At 45.7% G+C, this 19,473-nt stretch overlaps 2 protein-coding genes across 4 annotated transcripts; one reads left to right on the top strand and one right to left on the bottom strand.

Annotated features, from left to right (window-relative positions):
• Positions 1–276: 276 nt before the first annotated feature.
• Positions 277–11,551, bottom strand: SERTAD4 (SERTA domain containing 4). Of its 3 annotated transcripts, XM_027074512.2 has the most exons (4): positions 11,406–11,551; positions 6,210–6,401; positions 4,900–5,015; positions 277–2,786 (listed from the first exon to the last, which is right to left on the bottom strand). In XM_027074512.2, the coding sequence occupies exons 2-4, from the start codon at positions 6,382–6,384 to the stop codon at positions 2,025–2,027; spliced, it is 1,053 nt and encodes a 350-aa protein (XP_026930313.1). In that variant the 5' UTR covers positions 6,385–6,401; positions 11,406–11,551; the 3' UTR covers positions 277–2,024. The 3 variants fall into 3 exon arrangements, with proteins under 3 accessions (XP_026930313.1, XP_053065094.1, XP_053065095.1); XM_053209119.1 differs by lacking the exon at positions 11,406–11,551 and having other exon boundaries at positions 6,210–10,193; XM_053209120.1 differs by lacking the exons at positions 4,900–5,015; positions 6,210–6,401; positions 11,406–11,551 and adding an exon at positions 3,604–4,804.
• LOC128312983 (putative uncharacterized protein SERTAD4-AS1) lies at positions 10,502–11,023 on the top strand. Its single transcript, XM_053209154.1, has one exon. The coding sequence runs from the start codon at positions 10,502–10,504 to the stop codon at positions 11,021–11,023; it is 522 nt and encodes a 173-aa protein (XP_053065129.1).
• Positions 11,552–19,473: the final 7,922 nt, after the last annotated feature.

Here is a 19,473-nt window from a genome sequence, read left to right as displayed (position 1 = left end):
CCGATTCTGTGTCTCCCTCTCTCTCTGACCCTCCCCTGTTCATGCTCTGTCTCTCTCTGTCTCAAAAATAAATAAACGTTAAAAAAGATAAAAAAAAAAATACTGTCCTCTTAATCCACAGGAATCTAAACTTACAAACTAGCCTCATTCTAAAATACCTGTCCAATTGACCTCTTAAGGTAGTCTTTCATTTTGAAGACACCTGCATGGCCACTGTCCACTAGACATTTAGAGTTTTTTAAAAGAGAAAGAGCAATGGAAAAAAGAAAATCTTAATGAATTTTGATCATTTTAATAAATATATATCAAGAAAACCTCACTTTATTACAACAACACAGTCATATACAAGCATCTATCATCTAAGTTTTCAACATCAAGTGTTTACCAAATATTGAAAATAAAGGACAAAACGTTACTAGACTATTTAGCCATAACACAAGAACATGTTTTAAAAATTGGTCCTTGTGGACATTGTCCAAATGATCCTACTCATACACTGTATGAATGAGACCTATATTTAATATTAATAGCAATAGTAAAAAAGCTTTATCTTGGAGAAACTGGGAGGACGTACTTCTTTCCTCCATTTGGCATTTGGTTCCTGTGAAGTATTGTTTAAGGAGGCCCAAGTCCATTAGCAACCTTGGAAACTGCAATACAGTGTGGAAGAAGTTGGCTGGAGAAGGGCAGACGGTCAGAGGGGCACTCTGAACACGCTCTCGCGAACGTGCAAATCAAAGAAATCACTGAGAAACATGTTGACCAAATACATGGTAGCTATTGCCCGCCGAGTCCCATTTCTCCAAAATAACTTTCCAAAAACTAAAATCTTTACATTCTTTAAGATAAAACCTTATTGATCACCACATCATTTATTAACATTGTGCTTCTTAATCAACAGCAAAAGTCATATATAAAAAACCACATGCTTCCATAATCTAAACGAGTGAAATGATGCAAAACAGATTAAAGTATAATGCATGCCACTGGTTCATGGACTTCATTGGACAAGAAAACAAAACAAAACTAAACAACCCAAAACCCAAAAAACCCAAACCCCAGCAACGGACCGTTGCCACAGAAAAAGCTCAAGCAGCTTAGTGCTGGCTTCTAACAGCTCTATTGTTGCCCCCATCCCTTTCTAAAAATGCCAAATCCAAAAGCAATTGGGCATCAAAAACAAAGAAAGGATAGAGATGTTGAATCAAAAGTTGAACGCAATAGTTTCGAAGTTAATGGTTTCCAAACGATATTGATCCACCCTGTGTGTTTTTTTTTCCTGTTTGTTAAATCCCTGCTGTAACTCTGATTTATCCTTAATTTGCACATTGGCAAAAATTAAGATAAAGTAAGGCACCAAAAATCGCCCTGTATAACACCTCTCTTTAACAGCCGAATCACCCATCACAGGCAAGCCAGGAACTTGCAGGGATCATCCCTCTACACATATTGTCGATCGCCACCCCAAGACTGGTGTCTCATTATGTTCCATCCTCTTTTCATCTGTCACGCAAGACTGTTAAATATAAATACTTAACGGCACCACGAGGCCACTTCATCTAGCTCCCTGTCTTCAGTCTTTTATTCAGGAAAAAAATAGTCACGTAGAAGCAGGCATCTTTTGCTGGTTGTTTTGGTTTGCTTACCAAATAACTACCTAATTAGTTGGCGAACATGTTGGAAGTTTCCTAGCTAGTGACAGATTCCTTGGGGGTAATGGAAAGATCACAAGGGCACACTGCCCCCAGACTAATCTACTGACCTTTTCCATAAGAAAAGTAAGGTCTACTTTTAAGCATTAAGTCAGCTGGTTTTTGGGCAAAATCACCACATTTATAAGTAGCTCGCTGATGCCTACTATACAGATGTTTTATGCAATCTGCTCTCCAGGCATTAAAACGACACGGCATGTTCATGGCATAATTTTATCAGTTGTACAAAACTATAAAATCCATTCAAAATAAAATTTATGAGAGCTAATTGATCATGCTGTGCATGCTTCAGAGTTTCGGTGAAAAGATGGCTCATATTTTACTCCCTTTGCTGCAGCACAGTTTGTTACTTGGTGAAGGCTCCTTTTTCCTTAAGGATTTTTTCCAAGACTCGCTCACATTGCTTTTTTCATTATATGCAGTCTCAAAATAATCATAAAATTGGCCTTTGCACTCAAAAGCCAGGTCACTTCCCACAGGTTCATGGCTTATGGGGCCACCATCCCTGTTGGTGTCATGATTTGCTTTCTCATCACTTAAGGTGGCCTTTTCCTGAACACCTAGCGACCTGACATTGGTAACAAAGATTTCATTGGCAGGTATCTGGCCATCACCCTTGTAAATAGGTGCGCTGCCTACGTCAAAATCCACCTGGTGGGAACAACTCGGTAAAGGTAGAGGGGGAGAGGAAGAGGAGGATGAGGAGGAAGAGGGGACAGTGGTGGAGGCACTTCCAACGCTAGCATGGACAGAAAGGGGTACATTTAGGTAGTGACCACCACATTCTTGGTAAAAGCAGCAGGCATGAAATTTTTCACACTCCTCTTTGGCCATCCGTGGTCGTTTTCGGTAAGGACAGTCTTGAGCCATGAACCACTCTTGAGCAGAGGTGCCATTGAAAGAGCAGGCAGGAAAGCACCAGTTACTCTGCATGATGATTTCTCCATGGATCCTTTTCATCAAATTGTTTATAAGGACAGATCTTCGCAGGTATACCTCAGGATCATCGATAAACTTTAGCTTTTCTAATGACATATAAAGGATGTGGGCTCGTTCCTCAAAAATTGAGATGGTCTAAAAGTCAAAAAAGGAAGAGAAAACTTAGGTCATGGACTACAGGAAAATGTCATCACAGTACATTTCTTTCTTGGTAGTCTCTGGATCTGGGAATACTGGGCTCCTGTTTCTCCCAAACTCATTTAGGGATGCTGTCCCTGGTGTTACTAATGTCCCCCCCCCCCGCCCCCCCCAGCCCCCATTCCTGAATCCAGGTGTGGTCAAGCACCTGGGAATCCAGTCACAATGGAGACCTCAGCAGGGGGAGGTCAGGTTGTTAGCTCTTATATGGCCCCATGAGGGAGATGCTGAAACACACAAATCTACACTGCTAAAAACCAGGAGAGCAGTTTCTCAGGGCGGGGGGGGGGGGGGGGGGGGGGGGGGGGGGAGGGGGGGCAGAAAAGTAGTAACAAGAGGCACGGAGAGAGGTTCTCAGTTGCTGGCTATGTTGTTTCTTGATCTGGGTGCTAGTTACACGGGTATGTTCACTATGTGAAATGCATCAAGCTGTACCCTTAAGACACTTGTGCTTTTATGTGAGTGTATACAAACACATGCATACGCGCACACATATACTCATACATTACGTGGGAATAAATGTCTTTTGAAAGATGGCAAAATGCAGGTCATAATAAGTATACTTCAAACCCTGGCCAGGAGCATGAGAACTGCTTTCAGGGCTGTCCCTGTGGGTTTAACACTTGCAATTATCTTTGCTTGAACGAGGGACAACAGCCTTTCCCCTGAAAGGATCTGTCAGTTGAAGGGCCAAAGTAGGCTTCCTTCTGGAGCCAGGCAGAAGAGATGCAAGGAAGAAATGAGAAAGACTCACTTCTGAGCAGTGTGCTACCATCACCATGTGATGATTGGTACAGAGGCAACTAGAAATTTGCTGCAACCATAACACAAAAACGAAAGAGGAAATAAACAGCTTGTATCCTGGGGACCACCTCTTCCAGGCCATAAAAAAAAAAAAAAAAAAAAAAAAGGAACTGTTAGCATGACCTGAGGAGCTATGAACAAAGCCAGCCCAGGATCAAAGGCAGGAACTGTACATTCAGAGAAAAAAGCTCAGCACCTACCAATGCATGCCCAGGTCATTATGAGCAAGGACAAAGCCAACACCTTGAAGGATAAGCTTGTGGGGTGGTGGGGAGATGGGGTAAGAGGAGACAGAGAGGAAGTGCATCAAAAAATTAAAACTCCTCTCCATGTTTCAGACAACTATGCTTTGGCTTATACCCTCCCTTTTCTTATTTTTAAGTTCATGCACTTATTTCGAGTGAGCGAGCAAGGGAGGGGCAGAGAGAGAAAACCCTAAGCAGGCTCTGCACTATAAGCTCGAAGCCTGATGTGGGGCTCGAACTTGAACTTTATGGAACCGTGAGATCATGACCTGAGCCAAAATCAAGAGTCAGACGCTTAACCGGGGCCACCCAGAAGCCCTGGGGTTATACCCTCCCTCGATTAAATCTGTAGATAGTTTTTAAAGGAGGATAACCATAAAGAAAAAGAAATGGTATTTGAAAAGCTTAGTGGCCAGTTTCCTACTTCTTATGTATGCAAAAGAGTTAGCTGTGGTCTTTTCTTGGGAATGAATTACATATTTTAACAAAGTAAACATATGCAGCCAGTGTACAAGTGCATGTTTCTACTTCCACGCATGCTTTCAACAGATGGGGAGTCCACCTGTAAAGGGTCCTGAGAAGCCCTGGGGAACCGCTCCCAGGTGGGCACCCACAGAAGTGGCACTGGCCACTGGAGCTAGAGCTTGGGGAAGGGGAATGTCAGGAAAGAACAAGTGCTCTTCTGTGCACACGTGAAAGCACACACCATTCATAACCATTAATGCAACTTAAGAAAAATCAAATCATTTGTAAAAAAGATGTTCCTTGGATTATGTAATTTTGTTATTTCTGGGTAGAGGAGCTCCTGCTGGCTCTTTCCTCAATTCCTTGTGAAAATAACACAGGACCCAAAAAAGGGACAACGATTAATATGGCTCTGCTGAGAAGTGGCTCATTTTCATTGCTTGGGTGGAACAATTTAATTTCTGGAAATGGATCAAGCAACTGTTACTAAGTATCTTAAACTCTTAATAAAAAGAATGACTATTAAAAAAACATACTTTATGGCTACAGCTGCTGAGTGGTGGGTGAAAATCCTCTTCTTCCACATACTTCCTCTTAAAGTATGTGATCTTGGATGTTGTTATAGGATTTGAAATTCCCCTGTAATGTGATCCTGTGGTAATAAATCAGATATGACAAATGACATGCGGTTTGCCAGACTCTCCAAACAAAATACTTTCCTTTAATTTCCTTATAGAAGATAAGTTGGCTACGTATCTGTCTGTACATGTGGTGATTAAAAATAAACATTTGTCTTAATGGTTGCTATCATACAGAATTGTGACCCAGGCTAGGCAAGGATTTCGAGGTAATTATAAAGGAAAATGATCTATTTCAGCATTTACTAAATACTCAGAATCTTAACTGTATGCACAAACAGCAAAATTCATAAAAGGAAAGAACAGTATTTGTTCAAAGTGTTTAATTAAATCCATGATAACATAACACCACTGCTCAAATGTATACATCTTTAACTGTCAGCACTAACAACCAAATAACTTTAAAATGTTATTGGCTGTAGGTAAGGAAGCAAATGACTACCTGCATATTAGAGTTATAATTTTCTTTCTTTCAATATATGAAATTAAAAACTTTTTAATTTAAAAGTAAAATTTGGGCTATCCAAAGTCCTTTTTCCTCTCAGAAACATAGTATGTCAGCCATGAATAAAAGTAGGGTTTAAAATTTAAAGAACAGAGCTTTTAATCCAAAACAAACTTCAAAGAGTACTTATTTTACACTATAGGTTTTTTTTTAAGGGGTACTACACAAAAACCCAAGGAACTTACCTTAAAATATAAGAATAAAGAATCAGGAAGAACATACATCTAGATTTCAAAAATTTTCCCCCTGAATATGAAAGCCAGTTGTGTGCTTAATAAAAAGAAGAGACACACAGCTTCTGGCCCAAAGTGTAGATTCCTTTATGTCTCATGGGATAAAGATTTCATTGTCAAGCTCACCAGGACTTGTGTAGCTCTGAGAGAGCCATGCAGTGCTACAGGGTGAAAAACCAAAACCCAAACTCAAGAGTTCCAAAATCTGGTTTGGTTCTTTTAAAAATATAGGTGCATGACTTATACATGCAGCAGCAGCTTGTGTAGCCTCAGGTCTGAATGCAACTTGAGTATCACGTCTGGTCCCCTCCCAGGAGCCCTGGGCTCACTTATGAGAGGTGTACAGGCAGCCTGGGAAGTCCCTGGAACATGAGCTCTCTCAGCTCAGAAGGGCGCCCCAGACACCACCCCCGCCCACTAGTCTGGCAGCTGAGCTGCAGAGGGCAGCAGGGGAAGGTCAAGGGCAGTACCTGCCAGTGGGGGACCGGCTCCCCGGTCTCCCTGCAGAGGAGCCTGTGCTGGCCCAGGGGGGCTTGGGCCTCCGTAGCTGTCAGCCTCCCATAGTGTCTGGTACCCAGCAATTTCAGCAGCTCCTTCCGAGACAATGGGCTCGCAGAATCTATTCATGGACAGAACCAGAGTCATCTCTGACAGCCTCAGATCTAAAAAAAAAAAAAGAAAGAAAGAAAAAGAAAAAGAAAAAAGGAAAAAAAAGAGAAAAGAAAAAAGAAAGAAAGAAAGAAAACAGCCCTAATCAAGAATAAGCCAGGGAATGGCCTTGGCATTTTCATTCCTTTGCTTTGGGAAACTTTTACTTCTCAGTCCTCCCCTTCACCCTGAAACATTTGATTATTTTTTCAAAGAAAACCTCAGCAAACTCTCTTGCTGCTATTAGCTCAGCCTCTGTGTTCGGCAATCTGCATTTCATGGGCGGATCTTTAAAATCCCATTTCTTATTGTTCTCAGATTCCCCTCAGCCCTCTTTGAGACAGCTGCTTTGCCTCCTAACACATTTTCCCCCTGACCTTCCCGCACAAAATGTACCCCTAAGAGGCAAGTCCCGGACCCTTGCGCTTCCTTTCTATTAATAAGGCAAAATCAATTTTCTAGTCAGTCCCCAGAGAGTCTCCTTTGATGAAATCCGCTAATCAATCAAAAGGAAAGGGTGGGGAGGCAGAAATCTCCACCATTAATCCCTACTGATGTGCTCAGGTTTGGTCTGTGTGGCTGGCCCTCTTGTCTCCTTTCGGCTGGGCCAGCTCCTCTACAACATTCCGGGGCTCCCTCCACTTTCTTTTCCCAAAACGAAGCAGACAGAGACACACTTGGTAGTTGTTTCCACCAGCCCTGATCGGCCTGAACTGGATCTGCCTCCAGTCAAAACACTGTGAGATGAAGACAGAAAATTGGCTCCAGTTTCAAGCCGGGAGTTGCAGCCCCACAGGAGCCAAGCACAACATCAACGGAGCAGGCAGAATATTAAACAGGAGCCAGGGCTTCAGGGCCAGAGGCAGCCGGCAACTCTTTCCTCGGTGAGGCCCAGACACAAGGCAGAACTTTCCAGGAGGCACCACACCACTGCCCTCCTCTCCAGTTCGCGCCCCTGCCTGGGGCCTGCGGGGCCTCTCTGCTCTGTGATGCAGCGCTGGGCCCCTGCTTAACTCAGGTGGACCAGGCCACTTCCAGGGGCGCTCAGTGTCTCCACTTGGTCCTAAGGCTCGAGGCAGGGTGAAGAGTGAGTTCAAGGGGGAAAAGGATTTGATACTAAAGCAAAAAGACCTATGGGCCAGAGATCAGTGGTGAAGGCAGAGAGGCCTCAGCACCTTTATTAGCTGCCAATTCCTTTACAAGACCTGAACCTCCACTATCCCACTTTGCCATTTAAAGAACTGTCACAAGGAGTGATGTCAGGTCTGCTTTCTGAAGACTGATTGTCTTTCAAACATACGCCAAAGGTCTACTTCACGTTTTCCTTCTCCAAATTATACAGCTTGTAATGTTTTGGGGAAAGGGTGAATCTCCTGCTGTCTAGGAGACTGTGATTACCTACATGTTATACGGAGGGTCCACTTCCAGGTAACAGAAGGAAAAACACCAGGGGAAGGGGAAATAGCTTCACTGAAGAGACAGTGTCCTCTGGCTAACAGAGCGGCTCTTGGCAGCCAGGACTCCATTCTTTGTTCGGGCCTCTCTTGGAGATCCTAAATTCTGTCCCAACCTCACTGAACAATGAAGCAAGGCCTTCTGACAGACAGGGGGAAGTGTCCACGTCAGTGGCCGGAAGGAGGACCCAAATGATTTGGGCTGCTAAATGACCTACCACTTCTCTTTTACACTGTCCTCCCTGCAAAGAGGCAGCAGCAAGGGCTTAGTAAACATTATTAGAAGAAGAAAAAAAGAGGTGTTTGATTAATTCTCTAAAAGGCAATAGTGGGACATACCATTTATTTTGCTCTTGAGTCATCAAAAAATTTAGGGCTACCCTGATTTAACAAACGAAGCTGTTCTATCACCCCTCAAACTCGGCAACCAAACAAGCTATCAAGCCTCACGATGACAGATTCCCTGGGAGACTCTCATAAATGGTCTAATTTCTTAACCTATGATAAAAGACAGTTGTTTCAGTAAATGCTATTCCAGGAGCACGCGAGTTATATAGCTTTTTCTCGGTCAGTAGCCCTTTCTCGTTGACTGCAGTGGTGGTTTCCAGCTTGAAATTCACATTCACTTTTGTGCTGGATTCTGGGAATAAGACCCAAGCTTTTTGTCTGTTGAACTTTTATTACATAAAACCAGAGGAGGGTTGACAAATCCACTCCTCTTAAGAAAGCATTTGTAGGCCCCTAGAAGCAATTACCTTTGTTTAATAGGACATTATATGGGCCCTGTGCTGTTTTATGTTCCTAAGAGTTTGTTTACATATTAATAACTTATTGTTGTAGCTTTTTTGGTTAAGGATTTCAGTGTTTCTACTTGTTAGTATTGATTCCAACACATTGAATTCTATCAGTTACACATTTGAACTTGAAACACGGCATAGTTGTCTTATCTTGGCTCTTTCCTTTGTGAAATCTAATTTCTGTAAGTTTTTTCTTTTTTGAACTGGAAACCTGTACACACAAATATGCTGGAGAAGCTGAGTTCCTTCCATAAGTGATTTATGTAAGTCTGAATAAAATATGAGTGACTTTGGATTATTTGGGGGCTGGGAGAAGATTCTGCAATGGAGTCTTCCTAGGAAGCCTATTTAGAATTTACACCAGGATGTTAACAAATTAAGAAGGCAAGTTCAATGTTCAGGAAGAATTGGGAGTGTGCGGTGCTAAGCGCTCATGTTTCACATGACTATTTGTATTATACGTGCAGATCCAAACTGTCACTATTCTCTGTACGATGAGATTTACATTGTCATTCTGCTACTGAGTTCAGAAGTTTAAATCCACAAATTCATGTGCTGTTATTATTAGATATAACCACAAAGATGTACATTTATGGTAAGATTTGTATTTTTTAACATCAGAGGTGAGTGGATTCAAAAGAAGGTTGTTAAAGTGTGTTTTGTCTACACATGGGTTTAAAAAATAAAAAGGTCCTAACCTCTTATTCCCAGGTTCCTGCAAGTCAGTTTTGTCACCCACCTGGACATAGCAGAATGACACCTAACGCATTCCCCAAAGGCTAACGACTAAAATGTCATGCTTTTTCAGGAAATATTCATAGTAAAGTTACCAGGCATTGCTATACAATTTGGTTTTTCCAGATGACTTACGCATGTTTTTTCCTCAGAGCCATTATAACGCTAATAGGAGAGGTAGGCACATAGAACAGGGTGGCTACAGGTTCAGCGGCACCTTGAATCTAAGAGGGGCTCCTGGTCATTCTTTGCCTCCCCCTCCCCCTCCCCAGCATTGCAAATTAGAGAACATTAAAAGCATCACAGCAGTTAGAGATCTGATTCCCACACTGAAACGCAGAGAAGGGCTGGTATGTTCAATGCTGCCAGTCTTAAAATGTGCTGCCCAGGTGGACCAAGACCCCACCCCACCCCCAACCCGACCTCCTCCTTGTCCTTAACAAGATCCCAACAGCTTGTCCAGCTGCCGCTGCTGCTCGTGGTGGTGGAAGGGGCTGAATGGGTGGAATAAAATCCTTCAACCCTTCCGAATAGACAGATGTCGCTTTTCTGCCACTCGCTGCAGTACACCTGTCTGCCCTAGAAGTGCATTTCTCAGCTGTAGCTTCGAGAGATCAGGAGCTTTAGGTCAGGTCCTAGGGCGAGAAGGGCCGGTGCTGGGCCTGAGGGGGAAGATGAGGTGTCCGGGTGTCCGAGCCCTGGCACCAGGTCTTCCCATCCCAGGCCCAGGGTCGCGACGTCTGGAGAACCGGTGCCCCTGCAGGCACCACGTCCGGGAGACTCCGGCACAGACACACCCCAAGGGGTCGGTGCCTGGGCCCCTGAGCCCCTTCTCACGTAGGGAGCAGAGCCCTGCCGGCCGACGGCCGCAGGAGAAAGTAAACAACACCCCAAGTGTCTGGGAACAAAGGCAAGTTGTCTTTCCACGGTGCGCGAGCCGTGCGCCTCTCCTGAAGAATAAGAGCTATTATTACTCTTTCTTTCTTTCTTTTTTCTTTTTTTTTTTTTTAAACAAGTTTCCTTCTAAGGGAAATAAACACCAAAGGTAGGATTCCAAGGAAATGACTCACAGCGGCTGGCAGGGCTCTGGCGAGGCTGGCCCCGTCCCCGCGCTCCAGCCCGCAGCAGATGCCTGCCCGGCCCTCCCTCCCTCCCTCGCCGGCCAAGCCCGTTCGGAGCCCGCGGCTGCGGGAGCGCCCGGCGCGGCCGTGGGACCCGGGCGGCGGGGACAGCGCCCGCACCTCCCGCAGGCGTCCGCTCTGTCCGCGCCACCCTGGGCCGGGGGGGGGGGGGGGACGCCTCGCCTCTCCCCCCGCCTCCACGGCCCCAGCCGGGCACTCCGGAAAGTTGCTAGGGCCCAGGAGGCGGGAGGGGAGGAAGGGAGGAGAGAGAGGCGGAGGCGTGGACCAGGCGGGCAGCAGCCGAGTCCGCCGGGGAGGTGAGCTGAGGACAGAGGAGCCGCCGCCGCCCGCAGCGAGGCTCGGCTGCCGGGGAGGAGAGTGCGGGGGCGGAGGTGGCGGAGGACAGAAGGTGTCAGCTCCTGCAGCTCTTCCCTTTTCTCGAAGACGCGCGCTCCTGACATCCACAACCCCTCCCTCTCCACCTGCCCAGCGTCGCGGCGACCAGACCCGGGGGCATCCCCCCTACTGACCCCCAGTCCCCTAGGGAAAGGGAGGGAGCGGCCGCCGCGGGCCCTGGGGGCTCACCAGGGCTGCCATCCCCACCCGCCCGCGGAGTCGGCTGGGTGCGCGCGGGCGGCAGCGGTTCCCGCCCCGGTGAAGGCCCGCGGCGCAAGCCAGCCCCGGGGAAAGCCCGCGCCGCCTCGGCGCCCGGCGGCGTCCCGGCCCGCGCGCTGCCCGGGTCCCGCTCCGGCCGGTGCGCGTCCTCTCGGCGCCCCCGGCGCGGCCCTGGTGCCGGGAGGCCGCGCGGGTGCCACTCGGCGCGCGAAGACTCTGCCCGCGGGGACCGGCCCTCGCCCTCCACCCGCCCGGGCCTCGCCGCCCCCGCCGCCCGCGCCCGGCCCGGCTCTTACCGCGGGGTCAGCCGGGAGGCGGCGGCCGGAGCGCTCGCGCTGCCGCTGGTCCGCTCCGGGCTCGGCGCCAGCCCGGCCGCCGGTGCACAGTCGCGCGGGGCCCGGCCCGGCGGCCCGGTCGACGGTGGACGCTGGTGCGCGGCGGGCGAGGGTCCCGGCAGGTCCCGCCGCCGCGACTGGGGCGCCGCGCCGCCGTCGCTGCAGACGGTTATGGTAATGAGCGGCTCTGTCTAGCGAGGAGCGTGTGAAACCCGTCAATCCTGTTTGCCATTTCCCCGTGGATTTCCGAGGAGAGGTTCTGCAGGATGCCCCCAGGGTGAGAGAGGGAACATGACAAGCGCGCCCGCTCTCCCGCCCTCCCTCTGCTCCCGCCGCCGCCGCCGCCGCCGCCGCCGCCGCTCCTCAGGCAGCACACGGGGCGCCTTCCCCTCACCCCCACCCCAGCCCGCCCCCTGCCTCCTTCCCTCCTTCCCGCCCTCCCTCCTCCCTCTCCTCCCCTCTCTCCCCTCCCCTCCCGGTGCCCGGGGACACGCGGGCCCAGCTCCAGCCCGCAGCCCAGACCCCACGCGCTCCCCGGCTCCCGCCCTAGCCCTGGGGGCCCGGCTCCAGCCGGATAACGTATTCACTCTGCAACCTTCTGAGATGTCTTCTCTTTTTTTTTTTTATTTGGTTTGGTTCTGTTGTTGTTGTGTGTGCGTGTGATTTTAAAAAAAAATCTGTGCCTTTCCCACCCTTTGAAAAGACTTTCTTCTCCTTTGCCACGGCAAACGGAGATGAGAAACAGATGTCTTTGCAGGACCAAGCAGTTATTCTCCCCTCGCCGCCCGCCCCCGCCCGTTCCCCTCCGGAGCTGCATATGTATAAAAAAGCAACATGGGTCCTACTGCAACTTGAATTGGCAACTCTTTCTGGGTGGGGAGCCTCGAGGGAATACCTCCAGGAAATAAAAAAGTAATAAAGGACGTTGTCCTTGGTCAAGGGAATGTAATTTAAGCCCCGGAATCACATTATTCTGCAAATAGTAATTTTCCCCTGTATTAGTCTCAATTGGAGTTTGTTTTTTGAAACATTAATTCATAACTTCTGTCTAGGGACTCCTCCATAGTCGTGATGGGTCATTTCAGGTGTAATGAACACAGAGGCTTGGAAGGCATAGACCTAATAAAATCCGGGGGAAGGCACCTGCACAAAAGTGTTACAAAGACTATAATATTTGTTTACTGCTACTATGCCAGATGTGCTAAATATAACACTTCTTTAAAACAGTGATCCTCCGACTGTGAAAAACCAAACCTCTTGCTGCCTGGCTCCCTAGGAATCAAGGAGAGGCACAGACTGAAAATCAGAGAGGGAAGGAGTAAGATCAAGGACGACGATTAGCATCTGCAAATTGAACTCTATCTAATTTGCATGTTTATTTCTTAGAATTGTAATTAAATTTGTGTAATAAATGTTTTCCATTTCATTTGTACACTTAAAATTTGGGTGACTGACATGCAGTTAAGTGAATTTCTTTTCTTTTTTAAACAAATGTAGTTTATTCAATAAAGCGGCAAACAAATATTAGACATAATTAGAACTAATCTACTTTGAAGGTATTTTTGTTGAACTTTGTACACTTAAAGTCTCTCAGAGGTTTTAAGGGTATTAGGAAGCTGAGAGAAGGCAATTATGCTGAAAACAGCCTAACTCCACAGATTTCCAGGAGCATGATTTCATTTTTTCCAAAAAGACATTTCAGGGTTGCATGCCTAAAGTTGGGAATTGGGCAGCCATCTTGGCTTTATTCTGAACCATATTAAAACCATATTAAATTGCATTGGCTCTGAGCACCTAGGTGGCTCAGTCAGTTAAGCGTCTGACTTCAGCCCACGTCAGGATCTCACGGCTCACGAGATCTCATGAGTTCGACCCCTGCATTGGGCTCTGTGCTGACAGCCCAGAGCCTGGAGCCTGCTTCGGGGTCTTTCTGTCTTTCTCTCACTTTGCCCCTCCCCCACTCATGCTCTGTCTCTGTCTCTCCCTCTCAAAAATATACACTGAAAAGTTTTATAAAAATTGCATCCGCTCACATAGGACACTGGCCATTATGAGAATAATTGTAAAGGTGAGGGGGCCCCTGGGTGGCTCAGTCGGTTAAACATCTGACTCTGGATTTCGACTCAGGTCATGATCTCACGTTCCTGAGTTCGAACCCTGCATTGGGCTCTGTGCTGACAGTGTGGAGTCTGCTTGGGATTCTCTCCCTCTCTCTGTCCCTCCCCTGCTCATGCTCTCTTTTCTTTTTTTTTTCTCCCTTAAATAAATACACATTAAAAAAAAAAAAGAATTGTAAAGATGCCATTTTGTGCAATCATTGGGTGTTGCATGCCCAGCTTATGGGCAGAATATAATTTTCATTCGGGTAGAGGGAAGAGGGCAAGGAAACGCACAGGGCATTTAAAGCAGTGTGAGTACTTGAAAATCTGTATCAGTACCTACAACTGGTTAGTGTCTAACTCAAATGAAGAACTAAATGTGAGGGCTTGGAGGCATGGCTTATTATTGTTTTTATCTTCCTATATTAAAGTTTTATAGCATTTAAAGGACTGTGGGGAAATCCCCACATACACTTGGCTCTGTCAAAATACATAAAACCAAAAGGAGCAAATTAAGCATAAAATTGAGAAATAACATGAGACTAAGTATCAGCATGGGTTGCTTTGGCATCTTCTGGAGCTTTGGCTCTGAGAAATGAGCCTTCTGGGAAATTGGCATTGCCCTTGGGTGGGGAGGGCTCTTGGCTTTAATGTCACAACAAAATGACCTCACAACACAAGTATGAAATCATTGTACTTCACAGCACCCTCGTGGTTTTGAGTATGAACTTGATCGTGTCCTGTTCAGATATGTTAGGTTAGCATGTTTTACTAAACAGCTTTCCCTGCCCTAATTTTTAATCTCAAGCTTAATGTTTTCTGAGATTCAATGCCCAACTGTTGACAACATGAACTAATGTCTACAAGCAGAAAAGTCAGTCAAACCTCCATGGAAGGAGAAATATCACTTAAAAGTTTAAAGTGAGTTTCTTGTTGAAGATGGCAAAATGGGAAGATCCTGAACTGACCACCTCCCACAGACACAAGGAATCCACAGCTAAGTGTGGAACAATCTCCTCTGAAAAGAAATCTAAAAACTGGTGGAGTAACTCCTTTGCATGGGGCCAAAGAAGAGGGAAACCACATCGAAGTGGTAGACCAGAAGCCCCATCCCTGGTACAGTGACCCACAATCAGGAGGGAACTCAACCCAGAGCTTCTGCTAGAGGGTTGAAGTGTTTGTGCTGCACATCAGGCCTGAGTGGGGAAGGAGCAGAGAGAGTGGGAGCGAGAAAATCCCACGCAGACTCCATGCTCAGCAAAGCACGGATGCGGGGCTTGATCTCATGGTTCATGAGCTCATGACCTGAGCAGAAATCAAGAGTCAGACACTTACCGACTGAGCCATCCGGATGCCCTCATCCCAGCTTCTAAGGCTGGTGTCTGAGAGATGACCCCTAAAACGTCTGGCTCACTGCCACCAGACCTAGTTGGCCATGGTGATCTGAGAAGCAGCTCTTAAAGGGCCATTGCACAGACTCACTCACCCCAGGGCCCAAGGCAGAAGCAACCCTTTGAAAAACAGCCAGACTGTATGTGAGTGGGACACATTTCCTAATTTTAAAGCATTGATCTGGGGGGGAAGGGGCCTGCTGAGATATTGTCCAGGGTTGGAAGCTGGTGGGTTCCACCTTCTTCCTCTCCTTCTGCCTTGCTAAAGCTTGTCACTGCCACTTGTTTTCCCCTTTCCCATGGGTGCCGTCTTTATGCTCCAGCCAGTGGGCACCATTTTGCATGATCTCCCTCTGCCTTGCTAAAGCTGGCGAGCACCATCACTTTTCCCTTCTTTCTTTCCCTTTTTTCATTTTTCTTCTTCCTCCCTCTGTAATTCTTTTCCTTTTTCCCTTTTCTTTCCTTTTCTTCCTTTCTTTTAGCAGGTGCTGTCTTCTCACTCCCCCTACGCTTTGCTCCAGCCAGTGAGCACCCTCTTTACGCTCTCCCTCTTGCTGCACTTACAGAGCCCCAGTATCTCCCGGAGGGGAGCTTCTACATCTGGTGCTCCAGTTTTACATTTGGTACCCCAGTTGTTGTGGCTACCACCCGGAGAATGGCCGTTGATTGCCTGGTCCTGGTGGCCCAGGGGTCTTGCATTCTTGGGTCCCATGGGGCTGCAGCAATTGGAGTGAGAGTTCCTGGCAGACTATCATTCCCAGCACACTGCACAAATCGTAGATAGAAACACTCCCAGTCTTTCTTAGCAAGAGGCCTATTTAAGCAAATAGGTCACAAGAACTGTGACCTGAGGGGCAGGCTTCTGGTTTGCATACTTACAGTAGCCTATGGAGGTGCCCTCAGGAAACAGAGGCCAGTGGAACACAAACTTTGTCCTCTCCCTCTGCCTCATGCCAGCTTGCTGATATCATCTAGAAAGGAGTTTATACCCTGTCTAGTGCCTTGATTTTTGTGGCTGCTGCCAGGGGACATTTCTCCAGGGCCTGGCTCTGGTGAACAGTGGAGCTTATACTTGCTTCATGTCCCACAGGAATGGAACCAATCAAGAGTTCTTAAACAGCTACCACACCCAGGGCCCCGCAAGAGGCCACAGACCCAGGAGCTCAATCTTTCCATAAAAGAGGCCTATTAGCTCATCATTGTTGTAGCACGAAGGGCAGGCTTCAAATTAAACACACCTCTAAGGGATGACTATAAATATTTCCGGAGACTTCAGAGATGTGAGCATCATCTTTGCATTCTCCCTGTGCTGTGCTCCAGAGCTCGAGCGTCTCTTGGAGGGAAGCTCGTACACATGTCTGGCACCCCAATTTTTATTACTTGTGCCCTGGTTTTTCTGACTGCTGCTCATGGGATACCCCCGGATTGCTGAGCTCTGGTGGGCAGGGGATTTGCATTCCTGGGTCCCAGGGGATTGTAACAACCAGAAAGACGGTTCTTGGCAGACTTCCACCTCCAGGACACAGCACAGACAGCAGACTGAACCAGACACCCAGTCTTTCTGTGAAGGAAGACTAGTTGCTAGTCCTGGAGCTTTGGCTGTAGGGGCAGGCTTCAGGTTGGGCACGCATCTAGAGACTTTGGAGGTGTTCTTAGGGCACATAGGCCATGGGACGCCATCTTTGTGATTCCCTACTCCCTCACTACAAGTCATTAGTCTCTCCCAGAAAGGAGCTTGTACACTTGTTTGGAGCCCTGATTTTTGTAACTGCTGACCAGGGGACGCCTTCAGATTGCTTGGTTCGGGGGGCCCATGGGGCCTATATGCTTATGGTCCCACAGGCCTGCATACATGGACATTCTTTAAAAGCTGCTGCCCAACAGCCTAGCTTCCAATAAGCCTGAATCTGGATGCTGACTGACACGCTCTCCTTTGGGACACTGACTAGCCTTGGCACCCCCTCAACTACTGGGACCTATTAAAAATAAAATAGGTGGCTTCAAAAATCACAAAGGTTTGGGGTGCCTGGGTGGCTCAGTCCATTTAGTGTCTGACTTTGGCTCAGGTCATGATCTCACGGTTCGTGAATTCAAGCCCCGCATCGGGCTCTATGCTGACAGCTCAGAGCCTGGAACCTGCTTAGGATTCTGTGTCTCCCTCCCTCTCTGCCCTTCCCCCACTCTCTCTCTCTGTCTCTCAAAAATAAATAAACATTAAAAAAATTTTTTTTTAAATCACAAAAGTTTGAGAGACAACCAAGAGCTAGGGCAGGGTTGAACAATGTTTCATCTCTATACGAGGCCAATCCTTCAAGACTAGCAGAGGTGACTGTTTCATCTAATGCATAGAAACCAACATAGTCGAACAAAATGAAAAAAAAGAAAAATATGTTCCAAAAGATAGATAAAACCTCAGAAAACAAACTTAGTGAAATGGAAATAAGTAATTTACCTGACAAGGAGTTCACAGTAATGGTTATAAAGATGTTCACTGAACTCAAGAAAAGAATGTATGAACACAGCGAGAACTTCAGCAAAAAGATAGAAAATATAAGAAAGTTCCAAAAAAGAAGTCACAGAACTGAAAATACAATGACTGAACTAAATACACTGGAAGGATTCAACAGGAGACTAGATGAAGCAGAAGAAAGGACCAATGAACTTAAAGATGGCAGAGGAACGGACCCAAATAGTGTAACAAAAAGAAAAAGTGAAAAAAAAGGTGAAGATAGCTTAAGGGATCTATGGGACAACATCGGGGGACTAATATTCACATTGTAGGGGTCCAAGAAGGAGAGAGAGAAAGAAGTGGGAAACGTATTTGAAGAACAGCTGAAAATTTTTCTAACCTGGATAAGGAAACAGACATTAAGATCCAGGAAACCAAAAAAAGATGAAACCAAAGAGACCTGCACCAAGACACATTACAATTAAAATATCAAAATTAAATAGGAGAGAATCTCAAAAGCAGCAAGAGGAAAACATCTTGCTATATACAAGGGAACCCCCATAGGACTATCAGCAGGTTTTTTTTAGCTAGAACTTCACAGGCCAGAAGGGAGTGGCACAATATATTTAAAGTGCTGAAAGAAAAACATTTCCAACCAAAAATGCACTACCCAGGAGTATTATTATTCAGAATTTAAGGAGGGATAAAGAGTTTTCCAGACAAGCAAAAGCTAAGGGAGTTTATCACCACTAAATCAGAAAAGAAATGTTAAGGGACTTCTTTAAGTTGAAGAAAAGGGGGTGCTAATTAATAACAAGAAAACATATGAAAGTATGAATTTCACTGTAAAGGTAAATATATAGGAAAGATAGTGGATTAGACACATATCAAGCTAGTTAGAGGTTAAAATAGAAGACAAAAGTAGTAATAACTGTAGCTACAATAATTACTTAAGGGATATATAAGATAAAAGGATGTAAAATATGACATCAGAAACAAAATCATGGGAGGCTACGTAGTAAAAATGTATGACTTTAGAATGCATCTGGGCCTAGTGATATGCAGTAAGATCCACTCTCATGAGGCTGGACAGTGAGCTGCAGCTCCCAATCAGCCATGTTATCATGAGGGTAAACAACTGACATATTTACAACCATTCTGTACCCAACCACCTTTTATACAGTAGTCAATCAATTACATAAACTATGCAACATTTTATTATAAAATCAGCTTTGTATTAGATGATTTTGCCCAACTGTAGGCTAATGGAAGTGTTCTGAACATGTTTAAGGTAGGCTAGGCTAAGCTATGATATTTGGTAGGTTAGGTGTATGAAATGCATTTTCAATTAACAATACTTTCAACTTCATATTGGGTTATTGAGATGTAACCCTATTATAATTTGAGAAAGATCTATACACTGTTATGAGTCTAAGTGAAGCAAAAAACTATAGTAGATACACAAAAGATAATGAGAAAGGAATCTAAGCATAACACTAAAGAAAATCATCAAACCACAAAGGAAGAGATCAAGAGAAGAAGAAAGGAAGAGAGAAACTACAAAACAGCCAGAAATCAACAAAATGCAATAAGTACAAACCTATCAAAAAGTACTTTAAATGTAAATGGACTAAATTCTCCAGTCAAAAGACATGGAGTAGCTGAATGGATAAAAAACCAAACTCATCTATATGCTGCCTATAAGAAACTTCAGATCTAAAGACACACACAGACTGAAAGTGAACAGATGGAAAAATAAATCCCATGCAATGAAAACCAAAAGAAAGCTGGGGTAGCTGAATTTACATCAGACTAAATAGACTTTAAAGCAAAGACAACAAGAAACAAAAAGAAGGGCATTACGTAATGATAAAGAGATCAATCCAACAAAAGATGTAATAATTGTAAATATCTATGTAAACAAAAGAGCACCTAAATATATAAATTAATCTTAACATACCTAAAGGGAGAAATAAGCGGCAATACAATAATAGTAAGGAAATTTAATACCCCACTTACATCAATGGATAGATCATCCAGCCAGAAAATCAGTAAGGAAACATTGGTTTTAAATGACACATTAGACCAGA

Source organism: Acinonyx jubatus, chromosome E4, assembly GCF_027475565.1.
Source record: "Acinonyx jubatus isolate Ajub_Pintada_27869175 chromosome E4, VMU_Ajub_asm_v1.0, whole genome shotgun sequence".
Lineage (NCBI taxonomy): Eukaryota > Metazoa > Chordata > Mammalia > Carnivora > Felidae > Acinonyx > Acinonyx jubatus.
This window is presented reverse-complemented; position numbering and strand designations above follow the sequence as displayed.